We start from the raw sequence: 19,225 nt of genomic DNA, 5'->3' as shown, positions 1-19,225 counted from the left end.
ATTAAGTAGATAATATGAAACAGAACTATATTCAAGGCATTAATATATCACTTAAGACCTGCAGTATTAAAGTGTACAATATAGTCGATTTCCTTCCTCGTGCAAAAACTGCACAAACAATTTATGCAACGTATCTGATGCAGGTATAGTGTGTGATGTATATAGATTACACGGTAAACGTTTTACAACAATGATCTGCAGGTTTATCCGATGCGGCGTGCAAGTCATTACTCACGACCAACTTGCAGGGTTGGCGATCTTTCCGGAAATCCGGGAGTCATCCTGAAAAGTATGGTTCGGGCTTGAAACTAAAAATCTATGAGTTGTAACCCTAATGTGTTACAAAAAGTATGGTAAGAAAAACGGTATATCGGTAATAATTAGTATATAGTAAGTATAAAATATTAGGATCTAAACAAACAGACTAGATTTAGAATACGAAGGTTAGGGCAGTTCGTCTGTAGTAGATGGTTCGCCAATAGACCCCTTAGTTTTGTAGAGCCGAGATGCATTTTATAAATTAGTAGAATCAGTATTGTTCGATCGCGAAGGTATCTAATACTGCCATTTCCTATTTCTAGCGTGAAGCAATTCTTTCGCTTCGGTAAAAGGGTGTCGATACCACGTCAGCTGATTTAATTATGAGGTGACCATCTTATTCCTCAAAAAAGGCAACCGTATCTGCGATCCACTTCCGATAAAACCTCTGTTCTGTGTAGTTAGTTAGATTTCCATGGGTGGTAGTGGCACCATTCCATCAGTTGGACTGCACGCTGGTTTGCTACTTAATTTCGTAAAAAATCCACTGGCCCTTGTTCAACAGGCAGCCCTGCCAACAAGGAGTGGAACAAAAAATAGACTGTCATGGTAATTGATGGCCGCATTCGCTGCAGTCACAATTAAATAGGGAGGTCCAAATAAGAGCAGGTGTACTACTCCGTGGAAATGCGAGAACGTTCCCAGAACCTGTTGGGTACCTCGCCTTTAAATAACTATGCGAATCTCACGCTTAGTTCTCATTGTGACGTCATCTGGATTTCAAAATCGATGCATGGAATTCCTACCGCACTTAACATAAGTGGGTGGTACAGGCCGGGTGAATTGTCTAATTTTAATATTTCACGTCATATCTAATATTGGAAGTAGCAAATCCCACCGAAATAGTCACATTTCATTATTTCAAATATTTTAATGCACTAAAAGTGTGATGAATTTCTGATATATACTTTTAAACTGAAATGCACATAATTTTGTTAACTTGTATTTCTTGCCATCGATATTAAAATATTTTAGCTCAGAATTGTTACACATGTTTATTACTTATTTAATTTTATTTTGACATGCAAAACTAAACATAAAAATCATACTCGTCGATTTCTTTTACAGAAATAGTATTAAGTTTAGCAAAATATATTGCATGTATTCGTATCCCTCATTATAAGTAAAGGTGGAAAGATAATTCGGGCTTATAAGTATATACAATTCGATTTGATATTGAAATATCTACATTTATCTATATATCATATAAAATTTTATCCACTCCTGGAAATACTTTATCTTCTTGTTAGTTCGTGGAATGGATTCTAGTATAGGTAATCAAATTATTTTTTAACTAAAAATCGTTGCAAGATAATGATAATGATGAAACCTTTACGTTCGACAAAAATATTACGATACGATGTATAATACGATAGACACTGTGATAGCAGTGAGTTAGACACCCTTAAAAGTCCACACGAACGATCTCGAAAGTGAGCTTTATTGTGATGACGTCATGTACCTATACCACGCGGAGATTCTCAGAAACCGGAAAGTGCGAAGTTATCCTAACGACACCGTCGCTTAGGTTTACGTCAGCCGTCTCGCAAAAACAACAAACAAATGGCGGCTATCTTTCATTCAACCCTTGGGACGTAGCGTCATTCTACTGGCATGTGTGAGTCATATTTATTAATATCTTCTACGAAGCTCGCATAGCAACAAGAAGTGCTAACGTTTCCTTAAGCTGCGGAGGCTTTTTTACCATCCTACTTAAGTGTACTGTTATTATGTGTAGTAAAAGTACGCATTTAATTTGCCGTTCAGCAATATGAAGAAGTAACCGGTTTGCAGCCGTCTCCCGACAGCTGTTGAAGTGCAATTCTTGTGGTTTTAAAGTACTATTCATTTTGGAGTTATGTTACTTGAATTGTATTTAGAGTGAATGTAGTGTGAATTAAGACATATGTTCAAAGTTAGTCTAAAAATATGTTAACCTAGTTGTAGTTAAGCTAACAGTTGCCCAAAAATTACTTAATTACCAACATTTTAGCTAAGAACATTGAAAATAACATAGGTAATAGGAAAGAATAGTCAAGGTAAGGTGGTAAGGTAAAGTAAGAAATATTTTTTTGTTGCATTAATGCTTATTTACTTCAAAAATAATTAATCTTCCAAATAAGCTGTGAAGCTGCGAAAATCTTAGGCCTTCATCACTGCTGGAGCAATAAGGTCGGGGACGACAATAGGTCCAGGCACAACGGGGATAACGGGGTCAGGAAGATCCACAGGCTCGGGCAATTCACCAGGAAGAACGGGCTCTGGCAGCTCTACAGGCTGGGGCATTATGATGGGTCCGGGAAGAACCGGTTGGGGCAGGATAATGGGCTCAGGAACGAGGATGGGCAAAACGGGAGTGGGGAGCACGATAGATTCGGGGCCGGGGATGGGTTGCACGGGATCTTCGATGACTTCAGGTGGGGCAACCACATTGTCGACTGGTGGCGGGTTGGAGCTCGGGGCGGCAACGTTGACAATGATCTGCACCAGCGGCAAGGGGTTGGCAACAGCCACGGCAACAACGGCAGCGAGGATCACGAAGGCCTTCATTATTAGCTGAAAAAGAAGGTATATTGTACTAAACTGTCAACAGCAGAAGTAGTGGTGGAAATCTAACTGACTTACACGAAAAGTATAACATTTTCTTTTACTTTTAAGGACGTCGTACGAGATATATAACCCACGAGGCATTCCAACCTAGTCACCAAAATTAACGAACTCATTGTTACTTCTAGTAGAATAATTCTAAAGGACAAGATAGCTGTATTTTCTATAAGCCTTTTCACTTTAGTACTTAATGAAAGCACCTTACCTTTGAAAAAAGTTAGAATCATAGGATTATAATTGTTTTGATATAGATCAATGAACAATGACCAATTAATATCAGGCATGCGTGTTTATCTTCTTTAAAAAAACGGGCCGTCTTTGTGACTAGCATTTAAATCATTTTTATTGTTTCTAGAATACGATAAAATTATATAGGTAACCTAATTATAATGACATTATTATAACTGATTCTAAGTAATACGTTGAAACTATATTTTAAAATAAGTACATTTTATCTCAAAAATTCAAATAGAAGTAAAATATTTGTAAACGTTTGAATAATTCAAAACAAGAAACTTTTATAATAATAAATAATATCATAATAAATAATAAACATAACTTTAAGTCGGCACGTACGTAGATATTATAATTCAATTTAACTTTTATTTAATCTTATTAATTAATAATTTTATTAACTTCTTATTAAAATGAAATGTTGATTGCAGAGATGGGTTGTACAAGGTAAATTTGGGACTAGGTATACCTATTCCTAGTATTTAAAAATACGTAATCCAAATACCTGTTCCACCTAGTCTCATAAAGTCTGATTATTTATGGTTCGCGTACGCGACACGCGTACAATCTGGTCACTATAGTCTGATTCATAATTAGGTGTCCAAAATGTAAGCAAAGAAATGTCATTGTCAAAATACGATTACAGGTATTGCAAACCCTAACAAATTAACAAGAATCGAAAACTTTCACAAACTCAACAAAAAAACAAAAACTTAATAACTGCACACAATTTAAAAAAACGCGCTATGAAAACTAGAAAACATTCGAATTCGACCACAATCACGAAAATTAATAATATCAACTACGAAACTTAAATATGGCGGCACAAAAAATGTTTTAGATCCCGATTGTGTCACAATTATCACAATTTAATTTTCTACCATAAATCTTGTTTTTTATTATTATTACTGTATGAAATGAAATTGAGTTAATATAAATATTGGAAAATGTGAATTGATTTTAATTTATTTAGATCATTATTTTATTATCGTTGTATTAATTTAATATTGTCAAAAAGAAGAAAGTACCTTTGTTTACATTTTGGACACCTAATTATGAATCAGACTATAAGTACCTAGTCCAAGACTACATACCTAGTGAATAACTAGGTACTTTGTCTTGGACTGGGAATTGGAAGTTAGTTCGTTTTCGGTTTGTCGCAGCAAACGGATAGTTTGATCCGACAGTGACTAGGTGTGACTGGGCGGAAGTAGGTAGTAGGTACCGCTGCCCGTAACAGGTACAAGATGAGACAGGGTGGATCGAGTATTTTAAAAGTACAACTTTTACAACATAGGTGCTACCTAGTACTGTAAAATACCTAGTCCCTAAACCTGTTCCAGTATATACGCCGCATTTCTAGTTGATTACACGTTTAATAAAAAAACATATCAAAACTCACCTCGTATTCACAAAGTTTCTACGAAAACTGTAGCATGAAGGTGCAGCCTTTATTTTATATAGCTGTTAGAAAATATCTCTGTTATCAGCTGATTCGCGGTAACTTTATTTCGCACTATCGAATATGATCCTGCCATAAAAGTAGATGACATTGACTTCCTGTCACGTCTAATTTCAAACAATTCGAAATTAATTGTAATCTTTATAGTCCCATTTAACAATAAATGCTATCATAAACCAATTTATTTCAGTGTCATAGCTGACGGTTACTGCAAAGGGCATTTAGTTGTGTTTGTTTTAAAGAAACAAAGGGATAACTACCAACGTATTAATTGTATTAATTTTCCCATATTATGATAGTTATAGCCCAAAGTTGATTACTACGATGACACCGTAATTTTTAAGTGCATAGTATATACACTAATATAAAAACATGTAAGTATTTTTTATGTGTGTGTATAAGCCTAAATAAGTATAACCCTAATAAAAGCTCTTTTCAGATGTTTTTGAGGTACGTTATCAGACAGACGAAGCCATTTTAGATAAAGTTCTATATAAACTGCGAAAAGAAAATAAGAGAAAACAGTCGTTCAGTACATTTCAGTAAGTATATAAATTCTCCAAGCGTACCTTTAACGAAGTCAGTATCGTTAATTGATACAGCGACTGTGCTGACGTGTTTATGGCGGTAGTGTAGAAACGCGAGTGCGTTCACATGCCTCATCCGGAGGATATAACCCATACATTAATCCCATGTTTCCCCGCAGCGACTATCACCGCGTTTAATTCGCGAATCGAGTTGGAAAGCCACCTCGGTGGACGGCAACCACACGCCTCGTGGAAACTGTGCCACGTCGTTCCTCTCCGAGTAAAAGTACTTTCTTCTAGCCGCTTTCGGAAAGCCGTCTAGAAATAATTTCCTCGCTATAGTAACCTTGTGCGGCGTGACATAAGGCGCTTGCCGGCGTATGCACTATAATTAGAACTCCGCTTTATAGCCGTTCTCAGAACTGGCAATCGATACCGGAGCCGCGCCTCTTCTGCACTGTGAGAAATACCATTGTGCATTAACATGTTAATTGCAATTATGAAAATAAAGTTAAACAAGTTAAATACTTTGCCTAACTAATTATCTTTTGATTCTCATGTTTTAAAAAGCTTGTAATAAGTAAGTTGAACGTATCAGACACAGCCCGTGTCAGTCAAAATTTCATATTTCTGTACAATATTTTAACAAGCAAATTTGTGACTGCGCGGGCGTGTTACATAACTACGTTAAAAACATTACATATCAAATACTATTTTGTCTGCCATGGCACGTGTCTGACACGCACTATGCCTGCACCCTTACATAATCGACTTATTAATTGTGGTTATTTGTCCCCTTACAAATATGGTTACGAAATTCATTGTGCGTATTCTCAAAAATAAATATTGCACAGAGTTTGTGCCACAAATTAAGTAAAGATCAATACGTAAGTGCTGTGCTAAAAATGTTAACGATATTTGATTTAACTTAAGCAAATTACAATGTAAATGCGATCGCCAAGGTCAGAATAAACATTATCCGTTTCTTTTGATCCGCTGTACATTGCTACATTACTCGAGATTATTTTCAAAGCTAAATCAATTTACACTACTAGCGTTATTTGCTCTTTGAATTAATAAAGCCACAGCCATTTAATTGGATTTTAATATGTTGGTTTACTTTAAAAGCATTTACTTTTAAAAGCGCAACTATAAATACCGATATAAATATTTAGAAAAAATATTAAAATATGTAGTTACGTTTATCATGGAGTAGGTATAACTGCCGAAGATATTCCTTGTTCGTTTTAGTTTTGACTTAGTTTTTAAATTAATAAAAAATAAAATTACATTATACTTTTGAAGGTGGTAGAACCCTTTGTGGTTCGACTCCGGCGGCACCACCGCCACACCTATTTCTACCTAATAACAGCAGTGTTAGGCGCTGCTGTGTTCCGGTTTGAAGGGTGTGGTAAGGGAGACATACTTTTCCGAGGCGTTCCAGCTTAGTCCTCAGGGGTAGCGGCGCATCTGTGGCCGACCTCATGTAGGAATATCTAATCCTATCTGGGGTTGATGACAGATGTCCATGGGCGGCAGTAGCCACTTACCATCAGGTGGACTGCAAGCTCGTCTGCTACTCCGATATTATAAAAAAAAAAAAAATACTCTTTGCAGGAAATTATTTGTTTAAAGTCATACCAGTGTATAAATAGCCATATCCAGAGAATAACCTCTTTTTGAATTGAAAGCCTTTTTGGCAAAATGTCTCTAACGTGGTGTAATGATGCGTACCGGGTAATCCGTCTTATTTGGTTCTGGGGAAATAATGGGAATAAAAGGATTAAATATCTCTGGAACTGTGCCAATACACAGCAATGAAAATTGATTCTGGGTAAATTCAGCTTTTGTTATAGATTTATCGGTACCTACAGTAAAGTATGATAGGAAATACCTAAAGAAAACTAATTTACTATTAATTTTATTGACTTAATTATAAAAGTTTTAACCACAGTTGTGTTCTGATTTAAGGAGTCTCGAAAATAGAGAGACGCATATTCGAAGCGTTTCAAGTTCAATTTAGTCCTCAATGTACCCTTAGTCGGTAGTTAGTAAGAGATGTGTATCTATGAGAGGCGTAAGATAAATTCTCGTTAGTTATTACTGAACATTGAGTATGTTAAACTAAATACATAACAAATCAATCCATCACACATACATACTCAAATTTGTCAAATTTAATTTTTTGGCAATGTAGCGACAATAGAGACAAAACGTCAATTTCTTGCAATACAGTTTTCATTCATATTTTTCATGTATTTTTAGATAATACTGCCTTAGTTTTCGGTTTACTACTGCTTCATTTTGCGCTTTATTCCCATTTTCTAGTTAAATAAATAGACGCAACGGGTAGTAAAAGCAGACCCTGGCAAACGCCGGGTGCAATCCGTATCGATACATAAGTCGACCATGAAGGACTAAGTAACGAGTACCGATCAATGGTACACGTAAATGAAGCAGAGTCGACGCGGTCACTGAACATCCCGATTGTGACTAAGCGTGTGTCGTAGGGATATTAAGTACAGTTAGCTACAAAAGTAGATGAACATATTGAGGATTGAAAAATAATTATTCACATAAGCGTAGCTGAAGACAACTAGCACCGTAATTATATGAACATTGTAAAGTGTCTAAAGTAGCTGAATAGTGACATATGTGATGTTACCCATTTTGCACAGGTGTTCAGGTGTTCAGCTATTTTAGACGCATTGCGATGTTCATCTAATTATGATGTGTAGCTTATCAACGTTTGGGTGCATAGGTATTTTTGTAATTTTGATATGCTCATCTGCTACTGGAGCTGACTGTACATTGATAACAGAAAAACCCATTTATTAACTTTGTGCGTGGTCTAGCGGGTAAAAGAGGTATTACTACCTATTATAACGAAGATTGTATTAGTCAGAGATCGCTCGTTTACTGGTTTTATTTTGTTTTTTTTTAATTCTCTAACTTCTGTTATTACATAACAAATAAAAGTTGAAGATCTGAGTCATTCACTGGGATAAGGAACAAATAAATTGTAGATTATGGGTTTTCAAATAAAACTCCAACTTGAATCTTCAGTTCTTTTCTTCTTGTTTTTATTCCGAGGCGTACACATTTTTCCATACAAAAAGGCGAGCTTAAGTACTTATTTTGGGTACCGCAACAGGCGCAGGCTCAGTCAGCAACCGCGTCCTATTGCCGTCCCTTTCTAACATAGCCTGTCTTACTCTTACAATTCTATGCTTACACTCTATTGCTATCCTACTCTTACATATCTATTCTTATTACGTAGGACTTATATCTATTGCAATAAAATGTCTTATTTACATAGTCTTAATTACATACACAAGTTACATTAATCAACATTTACATTTAAATTCTTAGGCCGTTGTCGTCCGTAATATTCTCCCCCCGGCGTAGATTCTTCGAAGCCTCCTCCATCTGAAGGACGGCAAGCTTCGTCGCTGGCCTCTGGAACACACCTCCCTTTGTGCGGACGTCTGCAGACCGGACGATGCCATCAGGTCCCGGGTGAACTCGCTCGACGACTCCTCTCGGCCAGGTATTGCGGGGTAAGGCGTAGTCGACCACAATTACGAGATCGCCTTCCCGCAGTTGTGACGCCTGTGCGTTGGACGGCCCCCGCGGAATGAGCGTAGGCAGGTACTCTCGCAGCCATCGCTGCCAGAACTGGTCCGCCAGTGCCTGCGCCCTTCTCCACGTGCTGCGGTCCGCCTCGGTGCATGGCCCCGTCCGCGGTAGCCCCGTCGATGAGCCGATGAGGAAGTGATTCGGCGTTAGTGCTTCCTCGTCCTCGGGGTCCACGGAGACGTGCGTGAGCGGTCGCGCGTTCACGCTGTACTCGGCCTCGGTGATTAACGTCTGCAGTACCTCTTCTTTTGGCGACTTTTCTTTGAGCGTGGTGCTTAGTGCGGTTTTTACTGAACGCACTAAGCGCTCCCAGGCTCCTCCCATGTGTGGCGCCCCCGGCGGTATGAAACGCCAGTCGGTGTTGTACTGCAGACCGTAGTCCCGTAGTGCTGCGATCCATGCTCCGTATGTATTTCTCAGTTCGACGTCGGCCCCTCTAAAGTTAGTGGCGTTGTCGGAGTATATGACGCGCGGCCAACCCCTTCTGGCGGCCATCCTTCGCAGCGCCATAACAGCTGAGTCCGTAGAGAGCGACTGGACGATCTCTAAATGAATGGCCCTTGTGGTGAGACAGGTAAATAGTGCACACCACCTCTTTTCGTGTCTTCGTCCGATAGTCACCGTTAGGGGCCCGAAATAGTCCACGCCACAATAGGTGAAGGCGCGGTGCCCCGAGTCCAACCTCACTTTAGGTAGGTCTCCTTTCGGTGGTGTCGTCGGAGTCGCCTTGTACACGCGACAGTATTGACACGCTCGTGCTACTTTCTTGATTGTAGGCCTCAAGCGCAGTATGATGAATCGTTGACGGAGCTCGTTGACGACTCGTTCGTTATTCGCGTGTCCCGCCCGGCGATGATAATGCTCGACAAGCAGGTGAGTAAAGGGATGCTGCCCGTCGAGTATTACCGGCTCATTAGAGTGCGTTGTAGAATAGAGCGCACCTATACGGCCTCTTGCGGTTATTAGCCCGTCGTTCAATACTGCGTCGAGCCTTTTAAATTTGCTGTGTCGTTGTAGCGGCTGGTTGTGACTTAACCGCGCTAAGTCTTCGCTGAAGGAGTCCCGCTGCGCGCGTTGAAACCACCGTCGTTCGGCCGCTTCTAAGTGTGACACTTCTAAGTGTAGAGTCTTGTCTCTAGATCGAAGCTTCTCGACGAATAGCTGAGTAAGTGCCGTCGCCCTTATAAGCTTCAGGTAACTGGAGAACCTTCTAATGTCGGGTAATGAGTCGTTGCGGTCCGAGTCCTCTTCTGAGACGGTGTAACACGTCTCCCCGGTCTCTTCACCTTCCCCGTTCTCCGTAGGCCAGTGCTCTTCTGTGGCTCGTAGGAATTGCGGTCCCGTGAACCACCGGTCCCGGCTGTCGATCCCGTCGGTTTGAAGCCTGGTCGCATCGTCGGCTACGTTGAGTGTTGTAGGCACCCATCGCCAATCCTCTGTATGTGTGAGCTCGGCGATCTCAGCTAGGCGATGTGAGACGAACGGCGTGTATTTTTTCGTCTCGTTTCTTATCCACTGAAGGACGGTGCGGGAGTCACTCCAGTATATGACTCGTTTGGGTTTCCAACAGCTGTGCTCCCTGACTATAGTGTTAGCCATTCGTGCCCCGATTAACGCAGCTTGGAGCTCCAGTCTCGGAATGGTTAGTAACTTCAGTGGAGCCACCTTCGCCGTGGCCATTACTTGTATTGTTTCTATGTGATCGCCGTGTGCGATCCTCCAGTAGGCCACCGTAGCGTAGGCTTGCTCGCTTGCGTCGACAAACACGTGTAACTCGATGTGAGTTTCCGGCGTTACGTTGTAGCTATAGCACCGCGGTATTGCTAGTGCTGAGACATCTGGGAGTCGCCTTATCCACTCGTCGAATAGGTTAGCGTCTTCAGATGGCAATTCCTGGTCCCAATCAACCTTCTTGAGCCACAAGCGTTGTAATATCATCTTGCCGACGATCGTATATTGACTGATAAGCCCCAGTGGGTCGTACACCGACATAACCGCGCTTAGGGTTTCGCGTTTAGTCGGTGCTCTCAACCGCAGTCTGACCTCATCGGGAACCCTCTTGATGTCAGTGTTGAAGGTGAGGGTGTCGGAGCTCGGGTCCCAGCGCAGCCCCAATGTCTTTTCCTTCTGGTGTGCTGCTAACTTTACATTCGCGCTTTCAGACTTCTTATCTTCGGGTATGCTAGCTAAAACTCTCTTGCTATTTGAGTTCCATCTTCTTAAGTTGAAGTCCGCTTGTTGATGGATGTAGGTAACTTCGTTCACCATTTTAATAGCCTCCTCTTCAGATGGGAAACTGTCTAGGTAATCGTCCATGTAGTGTCGCTCCTTGACCGCCGTGGCCGCCTCTGGGTATTTACTTTCATAGTCGACGGCGTTGCGGTTTCTTACGCTGTGAGCGAGGTATGGCGAACTGCTGGCTCCGAATATCATGGAGACCATTTTAAATCTTCTCGGAGGGTCCGTAGGCTTGTCCCTCCATAAAAACATCTGTGCCGGTTGGTCCTCGGGTCTGATTTTAACCCTAAGGAACATTTCTTCGATGTCCGCTGTGACGGCGATTCTCTTTTCTCTGAACCCGAACAATATTCTTGTGAGTGAAGCTAGTAGGTCGGGTCCTTCTAGTAGGAAGTCATTGAGACAGACTCCCTTCACCTTAGCCGCCGCGTCGAAGACCATTCTAACTTTTCCCGGCTTGTTGTGATTGGTGACGGCGAAGTGCGGCAGGAACCATTTTACGTTGCTATCCCTTTCGCTGCCGTCGCATTGCACCGCGTAACCCTTTTGTATAAGGTTAGCGATCTGAGCCGCGTATTCCTTTTTAAACGCCGGCTCCTTAGTCATCCTCTTCTCGAGCGTGTGTAGTCTCTTAAGGGCAGACTCGTAGCTATCTGGGAACGTGGGGTTATCTATCTTCCAGGGCAGACCCACTTCGAAGTGGCCGTCCTTTCTTGTGGCGGTCGCTTCGAAAATGTCGTTGGCTCTCTTCTCATGCTTATTAATTTTTTCTTTAGTCGATACGCCAAGCGAGTCCACGTCGAAATGTGACTCGACGAGCTTCTGTAGTTGGACGTCGCTCGCGCAGATGTGAAGTACGGCCGCCTGGTCTTGATAAATCGATTTCCTGGGTACCGACCCGTGCAGTACCCATCCCAACTTCGTTCTCGACGCGGCGGGTTCATTTCTCTTGCCGGCGCGCAGCTGTCGCGATATTATTAGATGCCAGTTGTCGGCACCTATCAATATGCGAGGTCGAGCTTCTCCCTTACTGATGCTATCTTGTACAACTCGCAGGTGCTTGTACCGTTCTAAGTTGTGCGGTACGCGTTGGTGATGTAGCTGTAGTCCTTTTACTGTGCGGGCTGTCACTAAGTAGGCTTCTTGTTCGTGTACCCCTTTGACACGAACCTTGACCGCTTCGCTGTCGATCCTTCTCTGATCGTTAATACCCCTTATGTTCAGAGGTCGATTCGGTCCGCCGTTAGTGAGTTGCTTCGCTAATTCTTCGTCTATTAGCGTCACAGTAGACCCTTCGTCTAGGAGGGCGTACGTATTTACCTCCCCCCGTGGACCGCTGAGTTTCACCTCGCAGGTTTTGAGCAGTACTGATGTAATAGGCGACCTCCTTGTCGTGACGCTCATTACTAGCGCGGCTGCTTCGTCTTCCCTGCCGTCGTCCGGAGTGCTCACTGTAGTCGTAGACTCCGTTACTTTTTCTTTATGTAGTAGCGCGTGATGTTGGTAGGTACATCCGTGGACTCCGCAGGCCTTGGCTTTGCATGTGAACCTGCTGTGCTTCCTTTTCATGCATTTGAAGCACATCTTGTTGTCCTTTGCCCACTTCCATCGCTCGTTGACGTCGAGTGCTTTGAGTTTATCGCACTCAGTAGTGTAGTGTCCCCCAGTTGGACACATGAAGCATTTTCTTTCTTCCGGTTGACTTTCCCCCGCAGTGTATACGCCCTTGGTAGCAACCCGCTTTGGTGCTACTTCTCTTCTGACGGGTACCGGAACGCTTCGCTTCGTTGTGTGGGTGTACCTTATCATAAGGTCCGCTTCGGCCATTAAAAACTCGGAGAGTACTATCATTTCATTATCTTCCATGATGCGTGCTTCGTTATTGGCTGCGTACTCCGCCCATTTGCTTATGAGATGAGGACTCAGTTTGTCCATTACGTCTCGAACGAGTAGCGGGTTTCGTAGGTAGCCTCTTCTATCTATACTTTTTATCGTATAGACAATATTTTGAATCTTCACCGCGAACTCATACAGATCGGTGCTCGCGCTCCCTAATTTCGGGATCTTTTTGAGCTCTTCCATGGCCCGATCTATTATGAATTCCGGTCTTCCATATTTCATCTCTAATGTGCGCATAATGATATCTGGGTTAGATGCGGTGAATAGCTGTGACAGCACGGTTTCTCTCGCTTCCCCTCGCAGGCTGTTTCGCAGTCGAAGGAGATTTTCCGTTGGAGAGAACTTAAAGAGTCTTGTAGAATCTTCCATGGCGGCCTTATACGGTAGCCACTCGGCGACGGCTCCCGTGAATATAGGTAGTTCCGCTGTTTGGCGAGGCAACGGTCTTGAGGCGACTAGTTTTTCTAAGGTGTCGGCTAGCCGTTGAATGCCTTGGAATTTCGCGTTCTCCCCCCGTTGCTTACTAACGGGAGGGCGAACCTCTTCCGGTTCTTCCCTGTATTTCGTCGCCGTTGGTTGTTCCATGCTTCTATCCACCCAGTCTTGTACCCTTTCGTTGCATGAGCTCGCCGCATATTCAGATTCGGCTTCGATTGCAGTCATTTCGGCGGCTAATCTCGATTTGATTAGCTTTTCTTTCATAAGTAGCCGCTTCTCTTCTATAGCCGCGAGTTCTTTCTCCGCTTCGTATTGTGCCATCTTCATACGTGCGTCGATGCTTCGCTTTGAAGTGTTACTGCGAGCGGTGTGTGCCGGCGACGTAGGTCTCCGCACCGGCGATGTAGGTCTCCGCACCGGCGATGAAGTTTCACGCCTTGGTGGCGTGCTAGCTGGTCGTGCAGGTGGCCCCATGACGGACGTCCGCGTTGACGTCGCTGGTGCTGTCTCTCTCGCCCCTTCTGGCGGAGAGTGCTCCATCCTTTTTTCTTGGGAATTTCCTGCGACCGTCGACGGCGACTGCGGAGAATCTTCATAAATTCGGTGTAGCGATGGCCCTGGCGCACCCTTAGCGCCCGGGGCTGCTTCTGACTCGCTGTACCCCGATTTGGAGCGAACACGACCCCTTGTGTTCATTGCGATCGGCGTATTCATCTTGAGTCTTCTTTAAATCCGGCTTCTCGAAGGACCAATGTAGATTATGGGTTTTCAAATAAAACTCCAACTTGAATCTTCAGTTCTTTTCTTCTTGTTTTTATTCCGAGGCGTACACATTTTTCCATATTTTTTTTTTTTTTTTTTTGGCGCCCAGATGTAGGTGGAAAAAGGGCTGACCCTCTACGGAGAGGGAGGAGCAAAAAATGCGTCCAAGCACTTACAGGCCGCGACGGCCGGTGCCTGCGTCGTGTGGGGCTGACTGAAAGGTCCTCCTGAAGGGAGGGCCATCCCACTAAAAACTCCTTTAAGGCATTCGTCCAAGAGGACCGTACAGCCGACATCGGATAGCGACCTCTCGTTGCGGATCGAGAGGCGCTAGCGGCGCTCCCTAGAGAGCTACCGCTGGATAGATGACACTGAAGGTGTCAACGTATCATGAATAAGATTAGAATCGTCGGGAAGACGATTCTCTATGGAGAGTTGTACGCCCCTGTGGGCGGCCAGAAGATTCTCCACATCGGTGGAGAGTTTGTTAGGAGCGTCGGTCAAGATATTTCTTGGCCGACGGCAATTGTAACGGGTAGGAAGAGGGGCAGCATAATCCGCTGCACCCTTGATTAAGGGGTTGGAATGGTTTTCTGAGCGGTCAAAGAACGCTTCAGAGAATTGTCTGAGGACTTGTTGTATTGGAGCGAGCTCCAGGTCGCGGTGGAGGTCAGCGTTTCTGACATACCAGGGGGCATTAAGTGCCCGACGACAAAAGAGATTTTGTATGACCTGGAGTTTGTCTAGGATGGTGGGATTCGCGTGAGCGAAGACTGGAGAGGCGTATGTTAACACCGGTCGAATGCAAACCTTATACAGCGTTCGCTTATTCCTGGCTGACAACTTGCTGTGTCTGCCAATCATGGCGTTGAGGCGGCTCATGTAAGAGCGGGCGGTATGGGTGACCTTAGAGACGTGGGGTCTAAAGGTGAGGCCCGGGTCAAGGGTAACTCCTAGGTATTTTACTGTGGGCCTCCATGGAATGGGGGCCCCAAGTAATTTGACGGAGGGCAGGTTGTTTAAGCGCCTGCGTTTGTGGTCGAAGCGCATTGCGGAGCTTTTCTCCGCATTGACTTCGATGCGCCATTTCCTAAACCAATCTCCTAACTCGTTGACCGAGCGTTGGAGTTTGGCGAGGACAGATGACTCCTTTTGCCCTTGGATGTAAAGGGCGGTGTCATCGGCGAAGAGTGAGAGCTGCACCCCATTTTTGGGGATAGGAATATCGTTGGAGTACGATATGAATAATGTAGGAGCGAGCACTGAGCCTTGAGGGACTCCGGCTGTTACGGGGCGTGGGGGAGAGAGGATACCTTCGTGCCTGTAGCGGAAGGTTCTGTCCTGAAGGTAGGAAGCCACGATGCGGACTAGGCGATCGGGAAGACCAGAATGGTATAGCTTGTATACCAGTCCTCCATGCCAGACTTTGTCAAAAGCCTTGGCGACGTCGAAGAAGACTGCTAGTGTCTTGTTACGTCTTGGATAAAACCCGCTTGTGATGTACTCGACAATGCGGTGGACTTGTTGGGGGCACGAGTGCTGGAGGCGAAAGCCAAATTGGTGAGGAATGATGAGTGGGGGAGCATCTATTGGGAAGAGGTGCCCTCTTATGTGAACGAGGATCACCCGTTCGAAAACCTTGCCCATTGCATTGAGGAGGCTAATGGGGCGGTGGTTGGAGGGAATATGTTTCGGTTTCCCAGGCTTGGGAATACCGATAACTGTTGCTGTCTTCCAGGCTGTTGGAAAGAAGCTGAGATCGAGGCAGGCATTGAAGATAATGACCAGAAGGGTCAGTGCCTGCTCGGGGAAGTGTTTGAGCGCCAGGTTGGAGATACCATCCGGACCTGGGGCTTTACGAGGTTTCAAACCGCGGATGACGGTCCGGACCTCGTCTGTAGTGATTTTAATGGGAGCAGAGGTGACAGGGAGAGAGATCTTTTTAAGGACCTCCTCCTCCACCTTGTGAATGTGGATAGGGTCGCACGGTTGAGTGCTGGGGGAGCACTGCGCAGCGATGCTATCTGCGAAGCATTCGGCCTTCTCAGCGTCTTCGAAGGCTATGCTGCCGTCGGGACGCGTGAGAGGGGGAGTGCTTGAGAAGGCTTCGGTACGAAATCGTCTAGCGACTTTGTAGAATGCCTTATGAGAAGGTTGGATATCCTCCATGAGAGAGTTCCAGTTGGAGTCCCTCATTTCGGCTAGCCGGGATCTGACTTTCCTTTGGAGGGCGTTAGCGCGCCTCCTAAGGACAGGGGTGGGATACTTGGCGGCCCATCTGAGGGCTGCGTTTTTAGTTTGGATTAGCTTCCTGACCTCGCGAGGTAGTTTGCGGTTCGGGACCTCTACCACCTTCGCGTTGTCATGAAGCGAAGTCTGAACTAGCTGGGTGAGTGAGTTCACCGTACTGTCTATTTTCTCCGAGCTAACAAGGTAGTCTGGGGGAATAGTATACGGTGAATCGGGGGCCTCTATGGCCGAGGTGAGAGATTTCTCGTACCCTTCCCAATTAGTGAAGGTTTTCGAGGAGGTATGGGGAGTTGGATCGTAGGGACCTAACTGTAGAGAGACTGGACGATGGTCTGAGCCCAGATCGTCCAGTGTTTCGATCGCTCTTGTATTGAGCGCGACGCCTTTAAGGAGGGCGAAATCCAGCACGTCGGGTTCTTGGTCTTCCCGATCGGGGTAGTGGGTTGGCGCTGTTGGAGAGAAGATATCAAAGTCCAGTGCGCGGGAAATGGTTAAGAGTTTCTTACCGTTGGTGTTAGTCAGACGACTGTTCCAAACGGTATGTTTGCAATTGAAATCTCCAAATAGTACGACAGAGTCTCCGAGCGAGAGGAGGGCCTCCAAGTCGCTTTGGAGAGGGGCTTTATTGGCGGGGAGGTAAATTGAGGCTATGATCAGGGACGGGTGTCCTGTCATGCCTAATTTGCATATGGTGGCTTCCATATTGGTGAGCTTGGGTGTTTCCAGAGGGGTGCAATGGAAGGATCTCTTGTAGTAGATGGCAGTGCCTCCGCCACGACGGTCGTCGGCTCTGTCATTACGTACAAGCGCGTAAGAGGGGAGACTTACGCCTTTAAGGGAGGGCTTGAGGAAAGTTTCCTGAACAAGCAACAGGTCGATATCCCTGTTGCGGACGAACTCTTTGAGTTCGGGAATGCAAGGCTTAAGACCTCGTGCATTGAAGGAGATAAGCGAGACGCCTTTAGGTTTTGACGACCGGGATGAAGGGGTTGAGTATGAACGTTACTCATTGAATGGACTTGAACAACGCTAGGTGTTCAGAGTAGATTGCGATGCGCTCCGCCTGGCTGGCGTTACGCATCTTTTGCGAGACGAGTATGATCTCGTCGAGGTTCACGCCCTTAACGCAGTCCTTAAGGAACATGATATGTTCCCTTACCGATGCGTCTTGGGTGGGACGGGGAGTGGGAGTGGCCTTAGGGGCCGGGGTTGGTGGGGCGGTCGCGGGTGCGACTTTCCTCCAACTCATGGGAGCGGTTGGGGTTTTGGAGGCCCCTAGCCGCGGGAAATTGGTCGAGTTGACCGGAGGTGGGCCTGCTTTCGAGGGCTGTTTTTTAGCAACCTTCTTTTGAGCGGGACGGGGGGCTTTAGGGCAGCCACGGTAGTTAGCCGGGTGCCCTGAAGTGGTGCATAGCACGCAGGCAGGAGGGGACTCGTCTTCACGAGTTCTCTTGCACTCACGTGTGGCGTGGGGTTCTAGGCACTTGACGCACCTTGGGGGGGCAGTGCAGTTCGCCGCTGCATGGCCGTAAAGCTGGCAGCGGTGGCACTGGGCAGGGTAGCCACGCTTGTTAGGTGGTTCCACCTTGATCTCAGAAAGGCCACAGATTGTGAGCTCCTTCTCCTTGAAGATGTCCTTGGAGGACGGAGTTTTGGCTAGAATGGCCAGGGCTAGAGGGTATTTCACCCCTTTGCGGTTGTACAGCTTGTGTACACCTTCTATGGGGAACCCTTGGTTGACTAGATCCGTTAGGATTTCGTCGGTGGGGAGCTCATAGGGGAGACCCCTAAGGACCGCTTTGATTTTGCGGTCCTCTTCTAAAGCGTACGTGTGGTACGGGAGTTGAAGGTGAGTTAGGAGCCTAATGAGGCTCCTGAAGTCCTCGGTGGTGGGGCATGAAACGCGAATAGAGTCGCGAAGGTTACGTGCCTTGGTGTAGTGGATCTGTTTTTCCACTAGGGTTTTAGAGAAGTCGGACCATTTCGACTTATCTCTGAAGAAAATGTGTGGGGGCGGTTTGCACTTGGCAAGTGCCGGTTCGCAGCGCGTGGCTGGCTTGGCGGGCTTTGCCGCGGGGGTTGAGCTCTGGGGCTCGGTGGAGGTTTTTGGCACGGGGGCCAGAGTGGAGGCTTTTGGCACGGGGGCCAGAGCGGGGGCCGCTGGGGCTGGGGTGGCTTCGAAAGAGGCCTCGGAAGAGGTTTCACTTGTCGCCTTAGCGACGCGTTTCACCGGTCGTTTCTTGGTCTTCCTCGACTTGACAGGGGTGAAACCCTGGTCGTCGTCGGAGGAGGGGGCGGTGATGAGGGTGTGCTCCGACGATTCGTCGGAGGAGGCGGGGCGTTTGAGCGAGATGGCATCGAAGTCCATCTCGTGTCTCGGGGTGGCATCAGGGGATGCGGGTGAATCAGTAACGGACAGGGGATCCGTTACGGATTTTAAGGGCTCGCAAAGGGAGCGGAGTTTGATTGAGTCAAATGGGCGATTGAGCTCCTTGCTCAAGAGGGAGGACAGAGCCTCGAAAAACCTATCTGTTACCATGTAGGCCATGGTAACCTGGGATGCCTCCCTGCCGAGGCAGGGAGCTAACGGGGAGGGGGAGGGAAATGCAATTACCCCTAAGGGAAAGTAACTGCTACCGTCACCCTTGGGATAGCCCAAGTGCAGTGGGATCGGGTCTGCCGGTCTCAGGCCGAGAGGTCTGAGAAGCGCACCGGGTCAACGCTAGCTGGTTTCGTTGGCACCGTTAGGTATCCACCAACTCAAACGCGTCGGGACGTGAGTTTTGTTTATTCCCAATAAATTGGCAATAAACAAAGCACGGACCGCTATCGATAATATCGAGTAGGCGAG

At 45.6% G+C, this 19,225-nt stretch overlaps 1 protein-coding gene across 2 annotated transcripts; it reads right to left on the bottom strand.

Moving 5' to 3' along the window:
* Positions 1-2,379: 2,379 nt before the first annotated feature.
* Positions 2,380-5,388, bottom strand: LOC140753512 (uncharacterized). Of its 2 annotated transcripts, none has more exons than XM_073088178.1 (2): positions 5,191-5,388; positions 2,380-2,874 (listed from the first exon to the last, which is right to left on the bottom strand). In XM_073088178.1, the coding sequence occupies exon 2, from the start codon at positions 2,866-2,868 to the stop codon at positions 2,461-2,463; it is 408 nt and encodes a 135-aa protein (XP_072944279.1). In that variant the 5' UTR covers positions 2,869-2,874; positions 5,191-5,388; the 3' UTR covers positions 2,380-2,460. The 2 variants fall into 2 exon arrangements, with proteins under 2 accessions (XP_072944279.1, XP_072944278.1); XM_073088177.1 differs by lacking the exon at positions 5,191-5,388 and adding an exon at positions 4,562-4,784.
* Between the last annotated feature and the right edge of the window lie 13,837 nt (positions 5,389-19,225).

Source organism: Epargyreus clarus, unplaced genomic scaffold (genome assembly GCF_041222505.1).
Source record: "Epargyreus clarus isolate Ecla_fem2 unplaced genomic scaffold, WU_Ecla_fem_2.2 ptg000026l, whole genome shotgun sequence".
NCBI lineage: Eukaryota > Metazoa > Arthropoda > Insecta > Lepidoptera > Hesperiidae > Epargyreus > Epargyreus clarus.
This window is presented reverse-complemented; position numbering and strand designations above follow the sequence as displayed.

Coding starts and splice junctions, on each gene's coding strand:
- LOC140753512 (XM_073088178.1), bottom strand. CDS start 2,868: ATGAAGGCCTTCGTGATCCTCGCTGCCGTTGTTGCCGTGGCTGTTGCC.